The 27,298-nt window shown below is 42.7% G+C and overlaps 1 protein-coding gene across 1 annotated transcript; it reads left to right on the top strand.

Moving 5' to 3' along the window:
- On the top strand, positions 1-27,298 carry TCAF2 (TRPM8 channel associated factor 2). Its single transcript, XM_023191042.2, has 8 exons — positions 1-51; positions 2,781-3,417; positions 19,400-20,391; positions 21,056-21,153; positions 22,650-22,863; positions 23,201-23,440; positions 24,344-24,681; positions 26,852-27,298. The coding sequence occupies exons 2-8, from the start codon at positions 2,795-2,797 to the stop codon at positions 27,104-27,106; spliced, it is 2,760 nt and encodes a 919-aa protein (XP_023046810.1). The 5' UTR covers positions 1-51; positions 2,781-2,794; the 3' UTR covers positions 27,107-27,298.

The following is a 27,298-nucleotide window of genomic DNA, read 5'->3' as shown; positions in this document are numbered from 1 at the left end:
GAGCCAGTCCCTCAGTCCCCAGGGATCCTCAGTCCCCAGCACTGCTCAGGGGTGAGTTTTCCAATCCGAGCGGGTCCTGGGTGGGGGCGGTGGCTGAGCACCTAGGGCACTGGGAGTCGCCGCAAAGTGCTAGAGGCCCCAGGCCATTCCCGGCATCAGGGGGTGTCCCTCCCTTCTTAGGTCCAGGTCTGGTTTCATTTCGTTTTGTTAGTCTGGTGTTATTTGCAATTTGTCTCAAAACACATTTCTCCCTCCTATTTGAACTTGTCAATTATGAATTTGACAAAGATGTGCATGGTGTGTGCGTGCACGAGGACACAAGTCCTTGCGGAATGCTGGGTCAGCTTTCCGGGACATATTACTCATCTGAGGTTTTTTTTGTCTGTTTTTGTTTATCCTGTCAAACTGGTTCTGCCTCAGAAGTGAAAGACGTCGTTTGTCTTTTGGAAAGTAGCTAGCATGATCCTGAGCTCAGGCTTCCGGATCTCTCTCTCCGCTGCTTTTTTTTCCACTGGTAACTTCTAAGGCTGAGATCATGTACCCGCATTCTCAGCGCTCTGCCGAGTATTGGCTCTCTTTTGTGAATTTCTTTCCCGCGAGCATTATTAAGAAAAAGGTGGTGGATAGGAACGGAAGAGATGGAATTCTACAGGAAATGCAGGGCATGCTCAGAATGCCAACCTTTCTGAGCTTGGAGAGATTTAGTGGAAGAAAGTAGCAGGGAAAACGTCCGTCCAGTAATCACTGGCATGCCAGACCCTGGAGAAGTCAGGTTGAGGCGCTCTGCAAGTTTCACCTTAGAGAGAGTGGACGAAATGTAGCGGTTCTTGTTAGAGTTCTTGTAGAGGACGACTGTGGGTGAGAATACATCCCGGGGACTAAAACCAGATTGGTTTAGTCTAGAATGATTGCCAACTAAAGGGACTGAGGTTTGAGAGCGATGGCGAGAGATTAACAAATGAGGTGGTTGACTGCATATGGGAACAGGGGGAAGAGAGGAAGGAGGCACGTGTGGCTCAGGGGCTTGGTGTGTGTTTTAGTTTAGATTCTCCCCTAAAGCAAAGCCTTATGCAAGGGCTTACCTGCAGGTGATTTTTTTTGCGGTAAGGGAGACCAAAAAGCCCAAATGAGGAAGTGGAGAGAATGAGACAAGGAAAAAGGGAAAGCCGGGAGGGGCATGTGGCTGAGGGTCTTCCAGGAGGCGCTCCGTTCCTTTGGGTGCCTTCCGAGGATCTCTGTGATGGGCGCCTCTGGAAAGCCATGGGGCACTTTTCTGTGACTCCCCGCTCTACTGGGTGAAGCTCACCCTGGTGTCAACTCACTGCTACTTCAGGGCTGCCCTGTGCATCTGCAGAGGTGAGAAGCCATCTGAACACACAGGAGAGTCCCTCACAGTGGGCTCCTCCGAGATGCACATAGGGAGGCGGCACAGGCAGCCAGGGGACTACTGCAGGACTGCAATCTACAACACTGTCCTCGTCAATCTGGGAAACTAGAAAGGATAGCAAAGGGACAGACACGCTCGTTTATTCCTTGCCCACTGTGTGTGTATCAACTCCAGACAAGGCATTTTTAGCCGTATTCTTTGTTTTGTTCTATTCTATTCTATTCTATTCTATTCTATTCTATTCTATTCTATTCTATTTTTTGAGGCAGAGTCTTGCTCTTTCGCTCAGGCTAGAGTCCAGTGGTGCGATATTGGCTCACTGCAACCTCCACTCCCGCCAGGGTTCAAGAAATTCTCATGACTCGGCTTCCCGAGTAGCTGGGATTAGAGGCGCACGCCACCATACCCAGCTATATTCTGTAGATTTAGTAGAGACGGGTTTCGCCATGCTGGCCAGGCTGGTCTCGAACTCCTGAGCTCAGGTGATCCACCCGCCTCAGCCTCCTAATGTGCTGGGATTACAGGCATAAGCCACTGTGCCTGGCCTATCCATATTCCTTTAATCTTCAAAAACAATCTTCCCAGGGCTGTATTATTCTCTTTTTGTAGATGGGGAAACTGAGGCTGAAGTCATTTATCTAAGAGGAGCTGCTTACAGGGAAAAATAGGCTCAGTTTTAGGCACAGCAAATTTTAAAAGACCTCCGGAAACTGCAGAATGCTACCAAATAGAGGGAGGCCCTCTCCATTAGGGCAGACTTTATAAATTGGAGGACACTTTCCAACTTATCAGAGCTGTCAGAAGAAATGCATGTTTTGACAGGTCTATGACCTTTCTGTTCAAAAAGATCAGGTACTGTGTCAACTCAGGCTCACGAACTTCACTACCACCTGGATCTACCAGCCCGGCAGGATCTAGCCCCTCCCTCCCTCCTCCTAGGGTCCTGCTCTTCCCTGCCCCTGGCTCTCAGCCACCCCAAATGGAATGCTGTTTGCTCACTGCATTTCAGGTTTCAGCTTCAATGCCAGTTTCTCAGAGGCCTTTCCTATCACCCAATCTAAAATAATCTTCCAGTTCCTCCATATCACACCATCATGTTTTATTTTCATCATAGTGATTGCTGCATTTTATTTATCTTTCTATCTACCTATTTATTCTTCTTTCTTTCTCCTTCTAAAATATTCAAATCACAAAAAGGGAAACCTTATCTGTTTTGTTTCTTGCTGTACTCCCAGTGCTAGAACACTGCGTGGCCCACAGTAGAGAATCCAGTAAAATTTGGAGGTGAATGAATTTAGTTGCTTGCTTTTTTATTCTGTTCCTTCATCTGTTCTGACCAGCAGTGCATATCAGTATCTCTTAAATACATGAAAGCCTTTGCTTCCCCCTGCAGCAGCTGATAGAACCATGGCGACCACTGCCGCTGCTGCATTCGAGGCTCTCATGGATGGAGTGACATGCTGGGATGTCCCCAGAGACCCCGTCCCCAGTGAACTCCTTCTTATTGGAGAGGCTGCCTTCCCCGTGATGGTGAATGACAAGGGCCAGGTGCTCATTGCTGCCTCCTCCTACGGCCAAGGCCGCCTCGTGGTTGTGTCCCATGAGGGCTACCTGTTGCATGCTGGCTTGGCTCCATTTCTCCTCAATGCAGTGAGTTGGCTGTGCCCCTGCCCTGGGGCTCCCATGGGAGTGCATCCATCCCTGGCACCTCTAGTAAACATCCTGCAGGATGCTGGGCTTGAGGCACAGGTTAAGCCGGAACCAGGAGAGCCCCTAGGGGTTTACTGCATCAATGCCTACAATGACACCATGACTGCAACACTGATCCAGTTTGTGAAACATGGAGGGGGCTTGTTAATCGGGGGCCAGGCCTGGTACTGGGCCAGCCAGCATGGCCCTGAGAAGGTGCTCTCCAGGTTCCCTGGGAACAAGGTGACAAGTGTGGCTGGAGTGTACTTCACCGACACCTATGGGGACAGAGACCGGTTCAAGGTCTCTAAGAAGGTGCCCAAGATCCCACTCCATGTCAGGTGAGTGTCTGTTCCCCTCTTAGGGAGTCTGACTCAGGGTAAACAATAGAGCTGGTTCCCCTCTTCAATGAGCGTCCATTTTTCAATACAGGTGATTTTTCCACCCAGTTTGGAACCACCACAAATCAAAAGCAGGATGATTAAAATGCATCAAGACACAAAAGAGGCTGGGCCCTCACTGCCACTCCCTCCTGTGGCCAAAGCTGAATAGAAAACCTTGTCTTACCACTCTATCTCCATGTCTAGTGCATAGAACATAGAGAGTGCTCATCAGTACCTCTTAAATGCATGAAAGAATAGTTGTTTGTTTGCATGAGCACCTACTGTTGGTCACGCCTCATTCTGGATAATGGGGGTCTAGCAGAGATCGAGGCAGGCAAATCATGCCATCATGAGGTTTGTATTCCAGGGGAGAGATAGGCAATTAAGGAAACTAATATGTATGTGCTCTGTCAGGCATTGCTAAGATCCATGAAGGATAATAATATAAGTGGATAGCATGACAACTGGAAGGCTGCTGGAGGCTATTTTATTTAAGGTGTTCAGGGAGGTCCTATCAGTCAGGCCAAATTGAATTAGTCAGGATTTGTTGGCACTGCTAGCAGAAAGGATTTAGTGTGGGGAATTGACTATACCCGTGATAGAGGAGCTGAAAATACACACAGGGGACAGCAAGAAACCCAGAGATCAGCAACAGCAGAACCAGCAGAGGGAGATGGTGGTATTACTGCAGTCCGGGTGCTGCAGCTACCTGGTAGAAGCTGGAGCCATACTACGCCTTCCCAGCAGGAGCTGGAACACAGATGCAAGGTCTGTCTGCTGGGAGCTGGAGTCTCAGAGAAGACACTGTGGTTACCAGAAATACAGCCTGAAGAGAGAAGCAAACACTTAGCCTCCTTCCCTCTTCCTTCCTGATTTCAGTCTTCTACCTCTGCCTCCCATGGGCTGAACCCACCAGGATCCAGGGAACAGGGAAGCCACAGATATGCAGTTTTCTGCAACACGGAGGATGACCAAGATGAAAGGGGAATGGAGATGAGTACAAACAAGCCCATGGCTAGCTTGGAAGGCTGGTCTGGTAGGTGACACCTGAAAGGAGACCTCAAGGAAGTGAGGGAATGAACCATGTGGGCATCTGTGAGAGGAAGATTCTAGGCAGAGTGAGGAGCGAGTGTGAAAACCTGGAAGGGAAGCCTGCTTGGTATGTTCCAAGGGAAAGGGAGTGGCCTTTCTGTAAGTCAGAAGGCTCTGCAAAGCCCCAGGGCAGAATAGCTGAAGGCAGCTGTTCTGTGACCCTGAGGCAGAGGGCAAGGAGTAGGTACAAGTGACTGTAGGGGAATTTGTCTTGATCAAACTTGTTTGTTTGAAGTTGTACAGGAGCTGACATTTGAACATCTGCATGCATGATGTTCTCTGAATGAGGAACAATAAATGTTAGTCATTTACAGATTGTGTGGGCTCCAGGCTTTTGGCATTATGCCTGCAGTAAATAAAAGCAAGCAGCTTCAGCTTCTTGGAGCTACTCTCTGGCCACTAGAGCCTGGCAGTCACCTAGCTGTTCTTACACAGCATACCTGTGTCTGAGCACTCATTTCATCCATCAGCCAGGGACACACCTGGCAATCAAGGAAGCCAGAATGATGGGAACTCAGTGAATGACAGCTCAGGTCAAGACTGACAGGCCAGGAGTAGAACTTTAGATCTTATTTGCAGTGAGATGGGAAGGCATTTTGTATTCTCTACAGAAGATTGCTATGATGTGACTTAAATTTCAAAAGGAACCCTGTGATTGATGGTGGAGAACAGACTGTGGGAGGCAAAGGTGGAAGCAGCAGACCAATCAGGAGGCCACTGACATAGACCACAGGAGAGATGGTGGTGGCCCAGATAAGGCTGGTAGAAGCTGTGGAGCTACTGAGAACCGGTTCCCTTCTGGACACACCTCAAAGGGAGAACCCAACAGGCTTGGCTGATGGATTGAGTAAGGAGAAAGAGGATTTGAGACTTTTGGTCTGAAAAAGACAAAAAATTAAACACAGGTGCTGCTGTTTAGTGATCTGTGAAAGGACAATGAGAAAATGGATTAGAGGAGATCAGGAGTTTCATTCTGGATGTTTTGGGTTTCAGATATTAGTAACTACTTACTTATGTTTGCCCACATGTAGCAGAAGCCTTAGTATAGCAGATTAACCATATAGCTGTTTAATTTTTCTATGAAACATGAACTATGGGTAGGTAGTCCAACTCTGGGGCAGTGACTCCATGATGTCCCATGGTCGGTCTCTGTCTCCCTATCACTGCCTGCCCCTGTCATGGTGTGTTATTTTATCCTTATGGCTACAAGATTGCCACTACTACCCCAGGCACCATAATTACACCCATGCAATAATAAATTGGAATGGATACACCTACTTTAAGTTTATACAATCATATATTTTCTGGAAGTCCTAGACTTCTATTTATATTTTAGTGGCCAGCCTAGTTAAATCAGTAGTTCTTAACCTTTTGCTCCCAGGGACCTGTTTTGTAGAAGATAATTTTTCCATGGACCTGGCAGGGGTTTCAGGATAATTCAAGTGCATTGCATTTATTATCCACTTTATTTCTATTATTAGTACATTGTAATATATAATGAAATAATTACACAGCCCACCATAATGTAGAATCAGTGGGAGCCCTGACTTCCAGACCTAACTACCAGAAGGTCTGAAGGGCTGGCTATTTTTAAATGGGTGCTGGCGTCTCTGAAGAAATCAAGATTCTGTAGAAAGAAGAAGGGGCATTCAGATACTAGTGAGCAGCTGGCAGTGCCCTGAACCCTCAGCCCCGAACTCTGGACCTCTTTGAATTCCTTCCTTTCTGAGAGATTTGGGGAGGGGATGGGTTTTCTCAGAGACATTAGAGTGGATCTGATTCACTTCAACTTTTTTATTCTAACACTAAGGAGGGACAAGCAGGTGAAATCGCATCACCATAATGCCTCTTAATTGCCCCAAGGGACTCTCCTATTTCGCTAACTCCACCTGCTTTTCTTCATCTATACCTACATTTTTAATCCCTGCCACCAATTCTCAGGTATATTTTGTGTGTTTGTTATTCTAACTCTTAATTACTGAAAACATTAAACATATGCAAAAGTAGACAGAAGAGTACAATGAACCCCCATGTAGCCATTCCCCATCCCCAAAATAGTCAACTCCAGTTCTATCTTATTTCACCCATAGCCCCACTCTTCCCCACCCAAGATTATTTTGAAGCAAACAGCAGACATCATGTCTTTTCATCTGTAAGTATTTAAATATACGTCTCTGAAGGTATGAAGTATTTTGAAAACATAAATGCAAGTCACCATTATCACACCTAAAAGAATAATTCTTTAGCATCATCATTTATTTCCATGATTGTCTTATTTTTTAAAATTTGTTAATGTTGGGCCAGGCGTGGTGGCTCGCGCTTTTAATTCCAGTACTTTGGGAGGCCAAGGTAGGTGGATCACTTGAGGTCAGGAGTTTGGGACCAGACTGGCCAACATAGCAATACTCTACTAAAAATACCAAAATTGGCTGAGTGTTGGGGTGCACGCCTGCAGTCCTAGCTATTCGTGAGGCTGAAGTTGGAGAATCACATGAACCCGGGAGGTGGAGGTTGCAGTGAGCCGTGATTGTGCCATTGGACTCCAACCTGGGCAACAGAGTGAGACTCTGTCTCAAAAAAAAAAAAAAAGAAACGCAAAAAAAATGTGTTGACATTGACATTTAAATAAAGCCCAAATATTCTGATTTCCTGATACAAATTTTTTATCTCTTTTAAGATACACTTTTCCTTTCCAACTTTCTATTTCTTGCAGTTTTGTTGCTATTGTTTAAGACACCAGCTACTCCTTATCAAACAGTTTCCTTCAGTCTGGACTTTGAAAGTAGACCTCAAGGAAGTCAGGGAATGAGCCATGAGGGCATCTGTGAGAGGAGGACTCCAGGTAGAGTGAGGAGCAATGGTGAAAACCTGGAAAGGCAAATTCATTGCCTTCCTATGGTATCGTTTAAAACGGGAGTACCAGTCTATGGCCTATTAGGAACCAGACCACACAGCAGAATGTGAGCAGTGGGTGAGCAAACAAAGCTTCATCTGTATTTACATCTGCTCCCCATCACTTGCATTACCACCTAAGCTCCGCCTCCTGTTAGATCAGTGGCAGCATTAGAGTCTCATAGGGACACAAACCCTGTTGCAAACTGCTCATGCAAAGGGTCTAGGTAGTGTGCTCCTTATTGAAAATCTAATGCCTGATGATCTGTCACTGTCTCCCATCACCCCCAGAAGGGGCCATCTAGTTGCAGGAAAGCAAGCTCAGGGCTCCCACTGATTCTACATTATGGTGGGTTGTAGGGTTAGCTCATTATATATTACAATGTACTAATAATAGGAAAAAAGTGCACCATAAATGTAACGCACTTGAATTATCCTGAAGCCCCTGCCAGGTCCATGGAAAAATTGTCTTCTATAAACATGTCCCTGGTACCAAAAGGTCAGGGACCACTGATTTAACATATTCATCTTTTCCTTGTATTTTCTGTATAATACAAATTAGAAGTTAGATCTCGATTTTAGGTCAGGATTGACAAACTTAGACCAGCCCCTGTTTTTGTGAATGAAGTTTTGTTGGAGCACAGCCATGCCCATTCATTCACGAACTGTGGCTGCTTTCAACCTCCAGTGTTTACCGTTGTTGAGTAGTTTCAGCAGAGACCACATGGCCCATATTTGTCTAAAATATTTGTCAGGCCTTTTAAGGAAAACTTTCCTAACTCCTGATCTAGAGGTTTGATCAGATTCATGTTTGAATTTTTGACCTACTTTATAGGTGGTAGTATGCACTTCCATTGGGTAGAACACAATAGTCTAATTTTTTCTCTTACTGTGTGTTTGGCAGTCCTTAATAACCATTGCTTAGCCCTAGACCCATTAATTTGTGTTTATAAAGTGATGACTTTAAAATTTTAATATTCCTTTTATTTGTTATTTGGAATAGTTGTGTAAAACACACTTTCTTTCACCAATTACATACTCCATGGTATAATTTATATAGGAAAGGCAAAATAAATACTTAATTCTCTCTTTCTCATTTTAAAACCAGTTTCCAATATTGAGTTGGTTCCCTAGCATCTTCCAGAGGTCACCAATGTTTTTAAATTTTTCTTAGAATTCTTATGAAATCATGATTGGAAACACAATGTGTTTCATTTATTGTCCTTACTGATGTTGAAATTGTCCTGTTTGGCCATTGTGAGCCAATTCAAGATGATTCCTGAATCTTTTCCACCCAACCTTAATGGGCTTCCTGGTTTTTTAATATAACAGGAAGTTTCAATTTGGTCTCATGTATTTCCTTCTCAGGCCCAGGAGCTGCCATTTCTCCAAAAAGCCCTATTTTTTTCTTTCTTCTTTTTTTTTTTTTTTTTTAACATACAGCCCGTATTTCTGGGAGTCCTAATTTGCATTTAGAAACCCAAATCTTGGTGTTAGAGGTGTGCTTTGTTTGATCATTGTTTCTAGGCCTTCTAAATAGGCACAGCTAAGAAACAGATCTTTTTGGTTTATACTGATACTTCAGATCAGATTTGGGGCTATAGGGTTTTAATTTGATTTCAGCAATTTACCTCTGCATCTCCTATCTCTCATGATGAAAAATTCTGGTTCTGTAAGACACCAATGTAATTACCTATTTGCTCTATCCCATGATATACAAACAACAGTTGTAAAATATGAATAATAGCCCTACTACCAGCAATACGATGATTATTGTAGCAAGGATTACTTGCAGTTTTTTTTTTTTTTTGTCCCAGTGAGATATATATATATATATATATATATATATATATTTTTTTTTTTTTTTTTTTTTTTTGAGACAGAGTCTCGCTCTGTCAGTCCAGTGGCGCGATCTTGGCTCACTGCAAGCTCTGCCTCCTGGGTTCACGCCCTTCTCCTGCCTCAGCCTCCCGAGTAGCTGGGACTACAGGCGCCCTCCACCATGCCCAGCTAATTTTTTGTGATTTTATAGAAACGGGTTTCACCATGTTAGCTGGGATGATCTCGATCTCTGGACCTCGTGATCCGCCCACCTCGGCCTCCCAAAGTCCCGGGATTACAGGCGTGAACCACAGTGCCTGGCCCCGATGATATATTTTATTATATATATGTAAAATCAAAATACTGTCTTTAAAGTCACTTCCAATACTTCCTCTCTTTGTGGTTATATTGCTAAACAGATGTCCATGTCAATTCATTGGTTATTTTATTTCGTTTTGGAATTGCTTGTGTAATTTAATTTTGTTTAACATTATGTAAAATAGTAATCTGGGTCCAAAGTAAAATTTTAAGAAACCTATATGCTGTCCCTGTTTCCGTCAAACAATTCCCTTCTTCCTTCCCTGCTTTTTTTTAATGGTTAATGCTCCATGATTTGTTTATATATCCACAAACACACACATATTAGTAATCTTCTCTTCACTGGATAAGGCAATTACATACTCTATACATTTTTTCCTCCTTACTTTTTTTCACTTGACATTATTTCCTGGATATGGCCTCAGAGTAGTATATAGAGATACACTGTATACTCTATTATACCGTGGTGTATAGATATGATATTGTTTATTCAATAAGTCCCTTATTGACAGGCACTTGATTTTCCAGTATACGTTATTTTTCTGGTACTTCTACTGTTATACATGTGCTGCACTGAATACCTTTGTACGTGCATCCTTATATTTTGCGATATCATTGGAAATGGGATTTCTGAGTCATGGGGTAAATTCATACGTAAAATTTCATTAGGCACTGCTAAATTCCCCTTGTTGCAGCTGGGGTTCCTAGGAATCTGACTCAGGGACAGAGACAAATGTGTGGGAGGTTTATGAGGTTGTGCTCTCAGGATCAGCAGCTGTGGAAAGGTGAAGGAAGAAGCATTGGAGACAGGGAGAAGTTGGGCTATGAACCAAACATTTTTTACCTATATTTTCACTGTTAAGTGAAACGATGGAAGAAACGTGTGTCTGTAATAGAAGATTGCTTAAATATTCAGATATTTTCTAGTTGAGTACTGGGGGGTTGGCGATAACATATGTTATCCATACACATCTTTGAAGTATTTTAGAACTGTCCCTCAATGTAAAGACCACAACATGTAGCATTAAGTTTCTTGTTTTATAAAATATCAAGCTTTCTCTCAGCTCTTGAAAATCCAATTTATTCTTCTTAATTCATTTCAACTCAAACACCTTCCTCAGAGCAGTCTTCCCCAGTGGCCATACTGAAATTAGGACTTTCCATCCAGTTTCACTTCATCACATTTCTCCATTTATTCCTTAAACATTATCACTCTCTATAACTATCTCTGCTGTTTCTTGCTAGGGCCTATCTAACCAACCAGAATATAGAGCTCTGTGATCTTGCCTGTTGCATTTACTGCTTTATTCTCAGTGCCTGGAGTATTTAACATTACAGATCAACGAATATTTGTAAACTATATAAATTAATGAAAAAATAGGAATGAATCACATCCAAATCCATAGCAAGAGAAAAGGCAGCCTCACATACTAGTGTTAATCCTGCAGACAGCTTCCTGCTGGGGAATATGGGGCTAGGGGTTGTGCCAGAGCCTTCCAGCCTCAGTCAACAACAGAGCCAGAGCTAACCAATTCCTTGAGAGTCTCAGAAGGTCAGAGTCTGAGTCTCTGGCTCAGATTCTTCCCACCTTCAGAGCAAGTCCCATAAGAGCTTTTCAGTGAACATTCCTGCCAACAAATATTGGTCAAAGGCACTTGGACCGACCCAACAGGTTCCTCAACTTCAAATCTCAGCTGGAAGGCCCTGGAGCTTCTTCTTTTTTTTTTTTTTTTTTTTTGGCATTTCTTTCTTTTTTTTTTTAATTATACTTTAAGTTCTAGGGTACATGTGCATAACATGCAGGTTTGTTACATATGTATACATGTGCCATGTTGGTGTGCTGCACCCATCAACTCGTCAGCACCCATCAACTCGTCATTTACATCAGGTATAACTCCCAATGCAATCCCTCCCCCCTCCCCACTCCCCGTGATAGGCCCCGGTGTGTGATGTTCCCCTTCCCGAGTCCAAGTGATCTCATTGTTCAGTTCCCACCTATGAGTGAGAACATGTGGTGTTTGGTTTTCTGTTCTTGCGATAGTTTGCTGAGAATGATGGTTTCCAGCTGCATCCATGTCCCTACAAAGGACTCAAACTCATCCTTTTCTATGGCTGCATAGTATTCCATGGTGTATATGTGCCACATTTTCTTAATCCAGTCTGTCACTGATGGACATTTGGGTTGATTCCAAGTCTTTGCTATTGTGAATAGTGCCGCAATAAACATACGTGTGCATGTGTCTTTATAGCTTCTTAAGAGAACTGATTGCTGGCCTGCCCCAACTCTGCTTGCCAAGGAGTGGGGCAGTCTCTAAAAACTAACAAAAGCTCCTCTCACATCCTATCCCCAAGGGCACACCTGTGTTTATATAACAGGAGGATAGTGCAGTGGCTTTAATATTTAAAAGCAAATCCAAAGGCACTTGCTACCTTTATACCATGACAGAAGAGTCTGGAGGAAAAGTTAACCTCCGATACCAACCAGCCACCCATTACACTTACACCTGGTATAATCTACAAGCACTAAAACATATTAGCAGCTGCCCATATAAAAGTAAATATGTACCTGGGCATGCTGATGCACACGTACTCACATACTCGAGAGGCTGAGGTAGGAGGCTCTCTTGAGGCTGGGAGTCCAAGGCTGCAGTGTGCTATAATTGCACCTGCAAATAACCACTGCACTCCAGCCTGAGCAACATAGTGAGAACCTGTCACTATTTTGTAAGTAAAGATTGTAAATATGTACTAGTGGCTTAGGTTTATGACTCTCTTGAGAATTATTTATTATCTCTGTCCTCAACAAAGTCCTGTAGAGTAGAAAGTCTTTGTCCAAGGAGTTCCAGATGACAAGCACCACATACCTTTGTGTATGTATCATTATATTTTGCCATGTCACTAGAAATGGGCTTTCAGAGTCACGGAGGAAATTCATACGTAATTTCTCTAGGCACTGCTAAATTCCACTTGTTTCAGCTTGGGTTCCTGGGAATCTGACTCAGAGACAGAGATAAATGTGTGGGAGGTTTATAAGGTTTATATTCAAGATCCATGAATGTAGTTTCCAGGTAAAAACTGTGAAATGAGGCTAGATCCCAGAATTGCTCTATCAAATTTGACAAAATGAATGAAAAATAATTAATAAATAGACGGATATCAAAGGTTTTTATAATGATGACATACATTCCTATACACTGGCCAAGGAGAACAGGTGATTGATGAGTGGCCCAGGATGGAGTATCTCCTAACACCAATCAACCTCCCATGCACAATGGAAAGAAAATAGTCAAAATCACAAATTCAATAGTTATCATTAATGCTTTCTAATTCATAGAAATGTGAACAAATTGGGTGAATAGACAAGAAAAACACTTTCAAGTATAAACTCCCCATGTGAGTTCCATCTGTGGTTTGGTGAAGTGGGCGTAGCTTACTAGGTCCCCTAAGAGTGGGGAAACCAGGCCTAATCAAAAATCCAAAATCTGAAATGCTCCAAAATTCAAAACTTTTTGAGTGCCACCAATGTTAATGCCAGAAGTGGAAATTCCCACTTTTGGGACACCTTTGCTTTCTGATGGTTCAATGTACACAAACTTTGTTTCATGCATAAGCTTATTTAAAATATTTTATAAATTACCTTTAGGCTCTGTGTAAAGGTATATAGGAAACATAAATGAATTTTGTGTTTAGAGTTGGGTCCCATCACCAAGGTGTCTCCTTATGTGTATGCAAATATTCCACAACCTGAAAAAAATCAAAATCTGAAACACTAGTGCTTGGTCCCAAGCATTTTCCATAAGAGCTGCTCAATCCTATATTATCTCCTTCAATTCTAACAATAATCTTCCAATAATATTGGAAATGTAGTTTATTAAACCAGGAGAAAGAGTAAACATTATGACATTCATAGGAATGTTTGTATGTTTAAGCAGGGTTTTGGTATGACGTATAAATATGGATATATCTGTGCTCACAGTCAAAATACATCTGTATTCTGACTATTCCAAGTGAGTAATTTAAGTACCTGCAATTTGTTACAAAAGTGAGTTTTCCAAATTATTTTCTTAAATCTGACAGGTTAAATAGGTTAAATAAAATTGTGTGTCTAATAGGCATGATTGAGACCTAAAGAGATTTTACCCTGTATTCACCAGCTTAAAATAAAAGAAAAAAATACATTTACAATTTCAAGGCACCTCTCTGATCATCTATGCCCATATTGTTCAGTGATGATGAAGACAGTTTTTAAAGTTTTGTTATTTACTATGGTTTATCTGTATTTAAGGAGTTAAAAATACAAATAAAGATACTCAAGTGTTAGGGGCTGCAGGTCTTCAAAATGTTTTTTACAGCATCTGATCAACACAGTTCTCTCTAGTCCTTTTCTTGATGTTACAAATCCTAAGAACACATCATTTCTAGATTCTAGTATTTCTGTCCTGTTCGTATTTATCAGAGAGTGAAATAAATCCAGAAGAGTATTTTTACATCCTATACAATCTGAACAGAAAAACAAAACAAGCTAAGTGAAGATATATTTGATTACTACCAGTAGACTTCATTACTTTTATGTTCAAGAAAAAATATATAAATTGTTAGATGTTTTACCTTCAATATGGTGAAAATGACAGCAGCGCACTTCACACTTACTGTTTTATTCAGTGCAGTACCTTCCTAATTTGGCAGTTTTTTAATTGACATTCAGAAACCTATCGCCCATGTTTCCTGTCTGCTCAGGTGTGGTTTGTGAACATTTCCTAACCATACCATCATATCCCTTTCTTTTCATCCTCAGTGGCTTCCCCTGCATTTCCAGCTCTGAAGTAACACATGCTTTTCCATTCTTAAACACAGTATTATTCGCACCTTCACATCCTGTAAAGCTTCCTTTGCACAACATATACCTGTTGATAACCATGTACCCAGATGTAGGTTCTGTCAAAGCCTCAGTAATTGAGTGACAGAGTTCTGGTGTGTAGACATCAGTGGCTTTGGAAGAAAGCCAACCTGGATTTAGTAAAAATTAAAGAAATAGATAAGAAACATGATAGATGGCTTGACAGTCAAGGACAGGTTTAATTTAAAGAAAACAAACATGAGAGGGGCTTCTGGCCAAGTTAGGTCAGAGGCACACTCCCTTACAGACTAACAGTTTTTAAGGATTCAGGGTGGGGGAGTTTATCAGAGACTTCGACTGCTTCTTTGTCTCTTTATTGTGCTTATCTGGGAGGGAGAGTTGTGTCTCTGTTCCCATAACTCTTTCTGCAAATGCAGGCATACCCCACTTTTAGCTTCTTATCTTTTAGCTTCCCTGACAGTGCACCCAAAGGGAAAGGAATGTGCTTATTAAGGCCCACTGTTTAACTGGGGCCCATTGTGTGAGGATGAAGTTGGGCAGTTACCCAAGAGACTTTGCCCCCTCCTCCCTCTGTGCCAGAGCTGTCTTATCTGTGTTTTACTGTCTGCTCTTTCTGGCTGCTTGTAGTTAAAAGAGAAGTGATTTCCTTGAAATGCGTGGGGCTACAAAGGGAGCTGGAACGTAAATTAGTGGTGTGTGTCTGAGATGTGCTCCTGCTCTGTCAGGTTTGCTTCCTGTCCCTGCCAGTTATTAGCTAAGAAACATGGAGAAAATTGCCTAGCTTTTCCAAACTCCATCTTTAAAGTGAGAATAGTAACTTTCAAGTTTATTATAATGATTGAAAGAGATAATACATATATTAAATGCCTAGCATATATTAAACCTCATTAAATAGCAGCTACTTTCATTGTTTTCCACACTTAAACATTATAAACAGATATTATACAAGATTTAATATTGGTAACTAGCTGTCTGAGATCATTAATATTGCCCTTAGGATACTGTCAAATCATCTGTTGAAATTTACCTAACTGCTATGCTTACTCACTTTTCCCTCCCTCCCTCCCCACTTTCCATCTCCCTTCCCCTCCCTCCCTCTGTCATCCCCTTCCTTCCTTCTTTCCTTGTTTCCTTTCTTTCTTTATTTTTCTTTTTAAGAAATGCCTCTTTATGAAAATATTTCAAAAGGAATTCAAATTTATTGTGAAAAAATGCGCACCAATACAGAAATATAGAGAGGAAAATGGCAACTCATCCTCCTCCCCACACAACCAGCTCCAGTCTCATGCCTCTGGACCGAGGTAGCCAATCCTAAAAGTTTGATATGGATCATCTCAGATGCTTATCTATGTGTGTGTGTGCTCTGCGCATTGATTTTTTAGTTAATGTATCATGTTGGAGAACATCCGCCTTTTTACTTTATATTTATGCAACAACTTAGCAGACCACAACCTTTTAGGGTCTCATTTTCTTGTCCTCAGCATGCAGGACAATTGTCTTCTGGCTGTAAGTAAGCTTGTAAGTCATTCTGATCAGATCATCTCCATCCTTTTTTTTTTCCCAATGGATGCTGAGAATACATTACCATCTCCAAATGTAATGTCAATTCATATTTTTATTTTCTTTGTAGCAGTTCTTGCTTTCAGTATTGTGTTTTTGCAGGACATAAAAATTAATAAAAATTTTATTTTTGTTAGAGTATAACTTTTATCCATAGAAAATGTTCATTTTTAATTTTTCCTCTTTGAAATTATTGCATCCCTTAGTAATGCTGGCATGTCTGCTTTTTTGTTTTTGTATTTTTTGAAATAAAACTTTGTTGATTTTGTCATTTTCAGTGCTTTTATGTCACTTAGTTTCAAGGCTGTCTTTTATAAGCAGCTTATATCCAGATGTTTTTAAACTAATCTAACAGCCTCTATCAAATAGAAATTCAATACATTCATATATACTGTGATGATTCAAATGTATTTCTTGCTCTTACCTCCTTTTAATTTTATTTTCTATTTTTATGCTTTATTTCTTTTTACATTTTTCCTTGCTTACTACTAAGTTTTATCCATTTCTTAAATTTCCTCAACACATTTGTAGACTATACATTTTACTTCTATTTTTGGAGCAGTTATCTTAACATTTTATATTTAATTTGGAATTACCTGAGAAATATATATTTGAAGAAATAAATTATTGAGGCAAAAGCCCTTTTGATCATCTCTTTCAATGTCAGTCCTTTCTGTCTATCCCACAATCCAATAGAAAAACTCTTATCAGTTTATTGTGGTTGTTTCCTGACATTTTGGACATATACTGACGTATGTTTACTTTGCTTTATATTGGTCTTCCATAAGTAGCATCACCAAGTTCTGCTATTTTTGAAATTGTTTTACTTAGCAAATGTTTTGAACATCTTCCCTTTTTAATTAACATAGGTGGACCTATTCTTATTGACTGGTAAACAGTAATCCATCGTATGATTAAATGCCAATTTTTATTTGCATTCATGTTAGTGAATATTTAACTTCTTCATACTTTTTCACTATTGCCAACAATTTGCAATGAACTTCCTAGTACTGCCTCCGTGTATACTACTATAGGCTATTTCTATTTTTAATGTTATTGGATACTGCCAAATTGATCTCCAGATTTTATGAAAGATTATTTTTCTCCACACTCTTGCCAGCACTTAATATTGTTAGCTTTTGAAACTTTCCCTAATTTTCTGGATAAAAAACGTTATCGTATATAATTTGCATTTACATGATTATATCTTTTCAAATGTTGGATATTTCACTTGGATTTCATCTTTCATGAGCTGTTTGAGACTATAGTTTAAAACTATTTTCAGTTTTTTTGCTTTTCTGTTTATTCTTAGAAATTACTCATATATTCTGGATTCTAATTTTGTATCTGTTCAATCTGTTGCAAATATTTTTCTCTCAATGATCTCACCTTCTTTAACTTTATTTATGCTGCCTTTATGCTAAGAAGTTCTTGGGTTTTTTTCTTTAATTCTATGTGGTTGTTGCAACTTTTGTCACCCCTTCTAGTCACTTCCTAGATTCCCAATGCTACTGTGGTTTGTATGTGTGTGTGGGCATGTGGATGAATGTATGCAATCATTTCAATTAGCTGTGGAGAGGATATCTGCAGGTAACTGCAGCTGTCCATATTGAAGGTTTACTGCCATTAGCTGAGACTTTGCCAGGTGCCTAAGCTAAGAAGACGCTAAGCACACTTAGAGTGGAATGTTTTATTATTAAATCTTGTAGTTCAATGTCATTAACTTCCCAAATTATCTTGAGTTCCGACAGGTAACAAAAAGCCACAGGCAGAACTGATACCTGATATGACATTTACCATGTCAGCCTGAAAATGGGATGGCAAAACTAAGACATGCCATCTCCTCATTTTCATGCTGAAAAGAAGGAGAATCTGAACAAGAGTTACAATTTTCAATAATGTTTTACTACCAGAATAAATTAACTATACTTTTAAAAAATATAACATTTAATGTTTAATTATAAGAGAAATAGGTGTTAATTTTAAAATTTGAGACAATAAAATTTTATAAGATAATTAAAAGGACCTAAAATCCCACCAGCCAAGACGACCACTGAAGACTTTTTTTTTAACAAAGATATTTTGATAAATATGCTTTAGGTTCTGCTTCAATGTCTGGTTTTATGGTTTTTTATTTTTTTCCCAAAAATTTGGCTTATTTAGAGCATGGTATCCTGGAATCTAATCTTAAAAGTTTTTCCATTAAGCATTTTTCAAATTATCTGATAATTATTTTAATCACAATATGGTTTGCAATCTATTGTTAACCATAATTTATGTAACCAACCTGTTGCTTGACATTTACAGCATATACAAATTGTTTTTAAAAATTCTTGAAATACAAAACCTTTTCTTGATTCATTACATTTTGACCATTCCTTAATAAAAAGAAGTGAATACTCTAACCAGATTTAAGTGAATTTTTAAAAACAGTGTGTGTTTGTATAAATCTTCAAGTGTAGTGTTAAACAATTTACTTCTGATGTGTTCCTAGATCAGAACTACTCTATGGAGAGTCCAAATTTGGTGTTTTTGCAATCTTCCTTTGCAGAAAGTTAGTTCGAGTAATTTATAAGCAGTACTACTTTCTCTGGACACAATAAACTAATTTTTCTAACTTAATTTGTTTATATGTTTAATTATTTTAAAAGTCAAGAAACTGAAGCCACAATATTCAACACTTAGTTGACTAAATAGGAGGAATTCCTGGAGGTGTTCATTTAGAAAATGTGGATTTTAAGATATACAAGTAAGGGTACTACCTCTATAGCGTTTCCTGAAATCTATGACAACATTGATTGTGAAAAATGCCATTATTTTATGTATCACTGAGAAAGACCAGGCTGGGCGTGGTGGCTCACACCTGTAATCCCAGCACTTTGGAATGCCGAGGCGGGCTCACAAGGTCATGAGATCGAGACCATCCTGGCCAACACTGTGAAACCCTGTCTCTATTAAAAATACAAAAATTAGCTGGGTGTGGTGGCATGCGCCTATAGTCCCAGCTTCTTAGGAGGCTGAGGCAGGAGAATTGCCTGACCCCGGGAGGCAGAGGTTGCAGTGAGCTGAGATGGTGCCATTGCACTCTAGCCTGGTGACAGAGCAAGACTCCATCTCAAAAAAAAAAGAAAGAAAAATAAAGACCAAACACAGCCAATTAAATGATAATATGCCATCAGTTGTAAAAAAAAAAAAAAAAAAAGTGAGAAAATATGCCTTAAACATGATAAAAATAAATGATGTTAATTAACATGCTAAAATCCTAATATTAGTAAGAATGTGAAGATTGACATGAACAATGCAATCTTCCTACCTGCACATACATTTCTCTATTCAGTGAGTTTGATTCAGTAGCTCATTAACTGACTGTAGACTCATTGTTTCTCCTGTCTCTTCCAGGTGTGGGGAGGATGTCAGGCAGGACCAGCAGCAGCTCCTGGAGGGGATCTCAGAGCTGGACATCAGGACAGGGGGAGTCCCCTCACAGCTGCTGGTGCATGGAGCCCTGGCCTTCCCTCTGGGGCTGGATGCCTCACTCAACTGCTTCCTGGCAGCTGCTCTCTATGGCCGGGGCCGTGTGGTCCTGGCTGCCCATGAGTGCCTGCTGTGTGCTCCCAAAATGGGGTCCTTCTTGCTCAATGCGGTGCGCTGGCTGGCCAGAGGCCAGACAGGCAAAGTGGGGGTGAACACAAATCTAAAAGATCTGTGTCCCCTCCTATCAGAACATGGCCTGCAATGCAGCCTGGAGCCCCATCTGAATAGTAACTTGTGTGTCTACTGCTGCAAGGCGTACAGTGACAAGGAGGCAAAGCAGCTGCAGGAGTTTGTGGCCGAGGGTGGGGGGCTGCTGATTGGGGGCCAGGCCTGGTGGTGGGCCTCCCAGAACCCTGGCCACTGCCCCTTGGCTGGCTTCCCTGGTAATGTCATCCTCAACTGCTTTGGCCTCAGCATCCTGCCTCAGACTCTCAAAGCAGGCTGTTTCCCCGTTCCCACCCCTGAGATGAGAAGCTACCACTTCCGCAAGGCGCTCTCTGAATTCCAGGCTATCCTGAACCACGAGAATGGGAACTTGGAAAAGAGCTGTCTGGCAAAGTTGAGAGTTGATGGTGCAGCCTTCCTGCAGATTCCTGCGGAGGGGATCCCTGCTTACGTATCCCTGCACAGGCTCCTGAGGAAGATGCTACGAGGGTCAGGCCTCCCAGCTGTGAGCCGGGAAAATCCAGTTGCCAGTGACTCCTATGAGGCTGCCATGCTCTCCCTGGCCACTGGGCTGGCTCACTCTGGAACTGACTGCTCCCAGCTGGCCCAGGGGCTTGGTACCTGGACCTGCTCCTCTAGTTTGTACCCCTCAAAACACCCCATCACTGTGGAGATTGACGGAATCAACCCAGGTATGAAAACAGGAGAGAATACCCAGAACATTAAAGACTTAGGGGAAAGTGGGATTGGCTGACACTACACAGGACATTGCAAGTACTTACCTTCAGGAAGATTGACCTCATTCTTTTCTTTTCTTTTCTTTTTTTTTTTTTTTTTTTTTTTTTGAGACAGAGTCTCACTCTGTCACCCAGGCTGGAGTGCAGTGGTGCGATCTCAGCTCATGCAACCTGCACCTCCTGGGTTTAAGCAATTCTCCTCTCTCAGCCTCCTGAGTCACTGGGACTACAGGCACACACCACCAGGCCCGTCTAATTTTTGTACTTTTAGTAGAGATGGGGTTTCATAAGCAGTAAGAGAAATAGCATAAATGCATAATGGTAAGGCTGGTCTGGAATTCCTGACCTCAGGTGATCCACCTGCCTCGGCCTCCCAAAGTGCTGGGATTACAGGCATGAGCCACTGGGCCCGGCAGACTCCATTCTTTATCAGGTACTTTCAAGAAGATGTGGGCTGGGACTCTGCTTAAGGTTTAGGAGGGATGAGTCTAAGAAGAAGTGTGGATGACTTGAGATACACAGGGGAGAAGCTGTACCACTGGGAGAGGCTGGGAGGCCCTAAGTGGAGATACAGTCACATAGGAAGGAAGAACTGAGCTTTCTCTATGACTTTTGTCAGGCAACAGTGATTGCTGGGTAAGTACCGGGCTCTACCTCCTGGAAGGACAAAATGCGGAAGTCTCACTGTCTGAAGTTGCTGCCTCTGCTGGCCTCCGGGTAAGGTCTGAACACCCACATCTGCCACCCCTCAAAACCCTAGAGCTGTGTCATTCTCATCCACTGTCTAGTTCCAGCTCATGGCAATGCTGCCAGGAGTACACAGATGCATTATTCTGCCCATTTTACAGATTTTACAGATGAAGCAGCTAAATTTTAGGCCATCTAAAGTGAATGACTGAAGTGCCTAGTATTATCAAGCAAAAGAAGCTCACTGCAGAATGGACTGAAGCCAAAACTATGACACTTGAATTTTTCATTAAAACAAAAAGCATTTTATTGCAATTGGACTAATAAGGAGACAGGAGCCCAGCTCAAATCTGTCCCATTGTACTTAAAGAGTTATTTTATTAGAAAATGTTTAGGGAGTGGATGATGTGATTAGTAGGTGACTGACAGAAGGAAAACGAAGGGCTGGTAATCCTCGGGCATGGGCAGTTACCTCTTCGTGCCTCCTCATGGGTCCCACGTGCAAATTCAGAGGGAGTTAGTATGAAACATGTGGTAGAAATTTGGGCCAGGTGTCAGCAAGCTCATTCTGCACAAACCCTGGTATTATCTCTTTTTTTTTTTTGAGACGGAGCCTCGCTCTGTCGCCCAGGCTGGAGTGCAGTGGCGCGATCTCGGCTCACTGCAAGCTCCGCCTCCTCGGTTCATGCCATTCTCCTGCCTCAGCCTCCCGAGTAGCTGGGACTACAGGTGCCCGCCACTGCGCCCAGCTAATTTTTTTATTTTTAGTAGAGACGGGGTTTCACTGTGGTCTCGATCTCCTGACCTTGTGATCCGCCCACCTCTGCCTCCCAAAGTGCTGTGGTTTTATCTCTTTATCTTGACATCTGAAGGGTGTGAAAATCCCATCACTCCCCAAAATATGCCCTACATGCAGAATTTAAATTCATTCGGCCTCCTTGACTCTGAGGGCCACTTCCTACCACAGCTTGGGCCTCTTTTCTGTCAGCATTCTTTCTGGAGCTTGCTTATATCAAACCTAAGAAAAGCAACTCCAGGACTCCAGACAAAACAGATCTCCATCCATCTGAGAGCCAGAAAGGGAAGCTCTGGACAAAGAGGAAGAGAGAATCAACCTCATTCACTCTGGATGGGCCTCCTGTGTGTTCACAGAGGACACAGCACAGTCCCCCAGCCCATCCCCAACATCAGCGTCACCAGACTGGCTTAGGTCCTGTTAGAAGAGCCCAGGATTTTGCCTGGCAGAAAGACAGAAGACCTTTGCCAGGATCAGCCTGGTCTCTCACCAATTCATGTCAGGTGAAGATTTGTGGTGGAGCTGTTTAAATCCTTGGAAAAATGATTTTACATGATTTGAAGTCCAGATGACTTTGGACTGCTAAAATTGAGAAGTTTCCATGCCTAGCACATAGATAAGGGAAGCTGGGGTTTCATGGGCATGTTTGTCTAATATCTTCCATCTAAACAGCCTCACATGCACATCACAAGGATTCTAATTCCTCCATCACTTGGAATCACCTGTCCAGGTACAGATTGGCTGCCACACCGATGACCTAACCGAGGCCAGGAAGCTATCTCGAGCCCCCGTGGTGACTCATCAGTGCTGTATGGACAGGACTGAACGGTCAGTCTCCTGCCTCTGGGGCGGCCTCCTCTACGTCATCGTGCCCAAGGGCAGCCAACTAGGCCCTGTGTCTGTCACTATCAGGGGGGCTGTGCCTGCCCCATACTATAAGCTGGGTAAGTGGAATGAACATTTAGGGAGGAGGAAGAGCGGCAGATGCCACGGAAACTGGGACGGTTGCTAAATGGGAGAGAAATAAGGTTTGGTGGAGAGAAAGAGGAAGAACTGTTGGGGGAGAACGTGGAGGCAGGACATATGGAATACCCTGTGTCCATGGATACTTCAGAGCAGACAAAGAGAAGAGTCAGGAAGCGTTTTCTTCACTTTATAGCCTATAGACCCCTGGGATAGTGGTTCATTATTGCAATGTTCTTCCAGAGTTCAGGTGGTATTTTTCAACTCAAGGGAAGTTGGGGAAGTGGGTGTGGTAGGTTCCATGATATTTATTCCCAGGTAAGACATCACTAGAAGAGTGGAAGAGGCAGATGCAGGAGGACCCTGCTCCCTGGGGAGAGCTGGCCACGGACAACATCATCCTGACAGTGCCAACCACAAACCTCCAGGCCCTGAAGGACCCCGAGCCTGTGCTCCGCCTCTGGGATGAGATGATGGAGGCTGTGGCCAGGCTGGCAGCTGAACCCTTCCCTCTCCGCCGTCCCGAGAGGATTGTGGCTGATGTGCAGATCTCTGCTGGTGGGTGCTCCCAGGGAATCCTCCTAGTCAGTGGAAACCATGTAATCTATTACTTTGCCTTTTATGAACGTCCAAGATGTGTAAGCATAATTTTATTAGTAAAGCAAGGGAAAAAGATATAAAAGACATTGACCACAATGGGGATGAAAGAATGTTTACATGTGAAAAAAACAAATTATTGATATCTACAAGGTGAGATTTCACCAGATGGTAGAACAATCTCAGAAAAAGTTGTACTGCGAATTCATAGATGGCAACCAGAGTCATTTCAAGGACAGCATAGAAAATCAACTATTTCCTTCAAACATAAGCCGAGTTGGAAATGAAAAGAGGAAATACGTAAGGAGGTTTATGGTAAGTACTGAGTGATTAAAAAGAAAGCGGTGCATAGGAAGAGAAATAAGGAACTCCGGATCCCACATGGGGAAAGTTCTTTGTACCTCAAATTTCATAGCTTCAAATAAGGACAAAAATTACCTCTATCACAGAGTGTAAATTTGGACAAAAGTAGTATACATGGGGAAGAAAGAATGACACTGTTCTAGCCCTCAAGGATCTCAGATCCAGTCATAGGACATCATATATCAGACTGACATGTAAAGGACACTCCCACACACAAAATGGAGGTGTCGAATTACAGCAAGAATGACTATGTAAAGTGTAACCATATTCTCCGGGGCCAGAGTGAGGAGGAGGCCACGACTCAGGTGTGAGAAGGGGATTAGGTACTATTCAGTTTCTGACCAAGTAGGAGAAAGCTATTTGCTTTCCAGTCATCACAGAGATTCTGCAATTACTGGGGATAACCAGGATGGTGAAGAAAAGTCCCATAATAGAGAAGAACGAAGGAGATAGTTTGGGCAGACCCTCCTCAATGCTCATCTCTTCCTTCTGTGTTCCCAGGCTGGATGCATTCAGGATACCCCATCATGTGCCACCTGGAGTCTGTGAAGGAGATCATCAACGAGATGGACATGAGGAGCAGGGGTGTGTGGGGCCCCATCCATGAGCTGGGCCACAACCAACAGCGGCATGGATGGGAGTTCCCCCCGCACACTACTGAGGCCACCTGCAACCTTTGGTCAGTCTACGTGCATGAAACAGTCCTAGGGATCCCCAGGGCTCAGGCCCACGAGGCTCTGAGCCCTCCAGAGCGAGAGAAGAGGATCAAGGCCCACCTGGGAAAGGGAGCCCCTCTGTGTGACTGGAATGTGTGGACAGCCCTGGAAACATATCTACAGGTACTGAGCAGAAATTCTGGGAGAAGGGGATGACCAGACCCTTCAGTTAGGTAGCGACCTGGATCTCAGTAGCTCTCTAGCTCCTTTACCACCCCACTAGGTCCAGGGACCACCACCTCCCCTGGAAATGAGAGGGACTGGGCCGCATGGCAGTGCTTCTTGGGTTATACCCCTCTAAGACAGAGAGAATAGCACCTGGCTCATTCACCTTCTGATTTTGCGATGTACAAGGAAATGAAAAATATTATGAAAAAATAGAAATATAGCATAAGTTAAAGAGTTTAAGCAACCTGTCCAGTATCCCCCATTTAAGTGAAGGACCTAGAACTTAAAATCAGGACCTAATGACAAGCCCCAGGCTTTCGCATTGCCATACCCTCTCTTAGTTTTTTGTGCCTTTCACTAATTTTGTGAAGAGTGAATGTGAGATAGTCCCAGTTAATGAGGTAACTTTGTACTGCATTCATTTTCATATCCTTACATAGCCAGTCTGGGGGTATATAGGACCACTGACCACAATGGTAGGCTGCCCCTAAACTATAAATTTAAGCCCTGATTCTGTCCTATTCTGCTATCTACTCACTGTGGAGCCCTGAATATCATTTCTCAATAGCTCTAGAGAGACCAAGTCTGGGACTTGGCCTCAAGACAAACAGGCACCTTCTGACTCCTCTTCCTGCTAGAGGGCTTCTCCCCAGCATCCGTGCTGCTGCTGCCTTAGCTCAGGCCTCGTTAGTCTTCCCTCAGTGTATTCCAGTAGCCTTCTAAATTGTCCTAGCATCTTGCCTCAATCCTCTATGATTCATCTTCCTTACACTCCTTCCAAAGTAATGTGAATACTCTGTCTATAAAATGCTTACAGTGTTCTCTAGCACATATAGGGAAAAGTCAAAGCTCATTAGCAGGGCATAGGGGGCCCTTCATGACCTGCACCACCAGCGTCTCTAGCTACATCTCCTGCTCTCACCTCCACATTTACCCTCGGCATGCCAACCTGCTTATGCTTACGGACACATCTTGCTGTTTTGGCCTCTGTGCCTCCCCTTGTTTGCTTCCTGCTGCTGAATCATGCCGGAACATCTTGTCCATTAGCTGTCAAGTCACCTGTCCAAATTAAGCTCTGTTGTCCCCTTCTCTCCTGGACATCGCCTCCTTGATAAACCAACATTTTCAGTAATGTGTTTATTTACACGTGTTTCTCCCTTTGGCCAGTGTTCTCTAGAAGGACAAGAGCTCTTAATCATGTTTGCCTAGCACAGTAGCTGGCAGGGTCTGGATGTCTAATACATGTTGTATGTTTATTAAATGCTTAATTTATTGATGTATTCATTAATAAGTGTCAAAGAGCAAGCCAGTAAAGAACAGATGAGCAATAATAAGGGTACAGCAGTGAGACTCTGAGGGAGGCTAGACTTCGATGGTGTTATCTATCCTTGGGCTTTTACAAGCTAGAGTCAGAGAATGTTCATCTATTAAAGGGAGAGTGGAGATGGAAACCCCAGATCCCTGCTAACTGGAAATTTGTATAATCTTAGTGAACAGGGGCCTTCTGCCAAGGGCTGTCCGGAGGGCTGCCCCTTAAGAAATATGAGCCACTCTCATTTGTAGCCCCTCAAGACAGGCTGGAGTTTTTTCTTTTTCTGCCCTAACTGCAGTGTTTTACAGAGCAATTTTGTATCACTGCAGATAGTCACAGGTCCTATTTAAAAAATAAGGATTAGTATCATACCTGGAAAGTATAGTATTCGAGGTTTGTAGCTTTTTAGAATCTCATTAGGCCAAATATGTAGGAAGTGAGGGTTTCTCATCTCAGTCAGGTCCAAACCTGTCTTGATGCTGAGGAAAACACTTGAGATCTGGGAAGACAATTTTTTAAATTAAAGATACTAATAGTGGACATTTGTTGAGTGTTTACCTCTATTCAGACATTAGGTTTCCCCTGAGCACCCCCACTAGATTCAGGGGGTGGTGTTTTGTGGCTGAGAGGTGTAATGAGCAATGAAATTGCATTATTGTGCAGGGGTAGAGTGGGGAGATAGGGACACATACCCAGGATGAAGGTAACGATTGAGGGGAGGTGATCATGTGAATGAAATATATTTAAGAACGCACATGTCGCATCACTTTTGCAAACTTGACACCTCATTCTGTTCCTTCTTTCCCTTTTCAGCTCCAGGAGGCCTTCGGGTGGGAGCCATTCACCCAGCTCTTTGCTGAGTACCAGACCCTCTCTCATCTCCCCAAAGACAACACTGGCAGGATGAACCTATGGGTAAAGAAGTTCTCTGAGAAAGTGAAGAAGAACCTGGTTCCCTTCTTTGAGGCCTGGGGCTGGCCTGTCCAGAAGGAGGTGGCTGACAGCCTGGCCTCCCTACCAGAGTGGCAGGAAAACCCCATGCAAGTATACCTCCGTGCCAAGGAGTGAAGGATGCCCTGCAAGGCGGGAGAGAAAAAGCAGGGTCACGCTGGCAACTCCACTATGAGGCTTTGGCCATGTGTGCTCAGTATCTGGAGCCTGGATCCCGCTTCCAAGCCTGACCACTAGATGGTGGCCAAGGTCATAAGAAAAAATGGAACCCCTTTCTGAAAAAGGTGCCTTCTGCTTCTTTTTATTGTT

The sequence above is a fragment of the Piliocolobus tephrosceles genome, chromosome 8 (genome assembly GCF_002776525.5).
Source record: "Piliocolobus tephrosceles isolate RC106 chromosome 8, ASM277652v3, whole genome shotgun sequence".
Taxonomy (NCBI): domain Eukaryota; kingdom Metazoa; phylum Chordata; class Mammalia; order Primates; family Cercopithecidae; genus Piliocolobus; species Piliocolobus tephrosceles.
The sequence above is the reverse complement of the archived record's forward strand: the minus strand, read 5'-3'. Positions and strand labels throughout refer to the sequence as shown.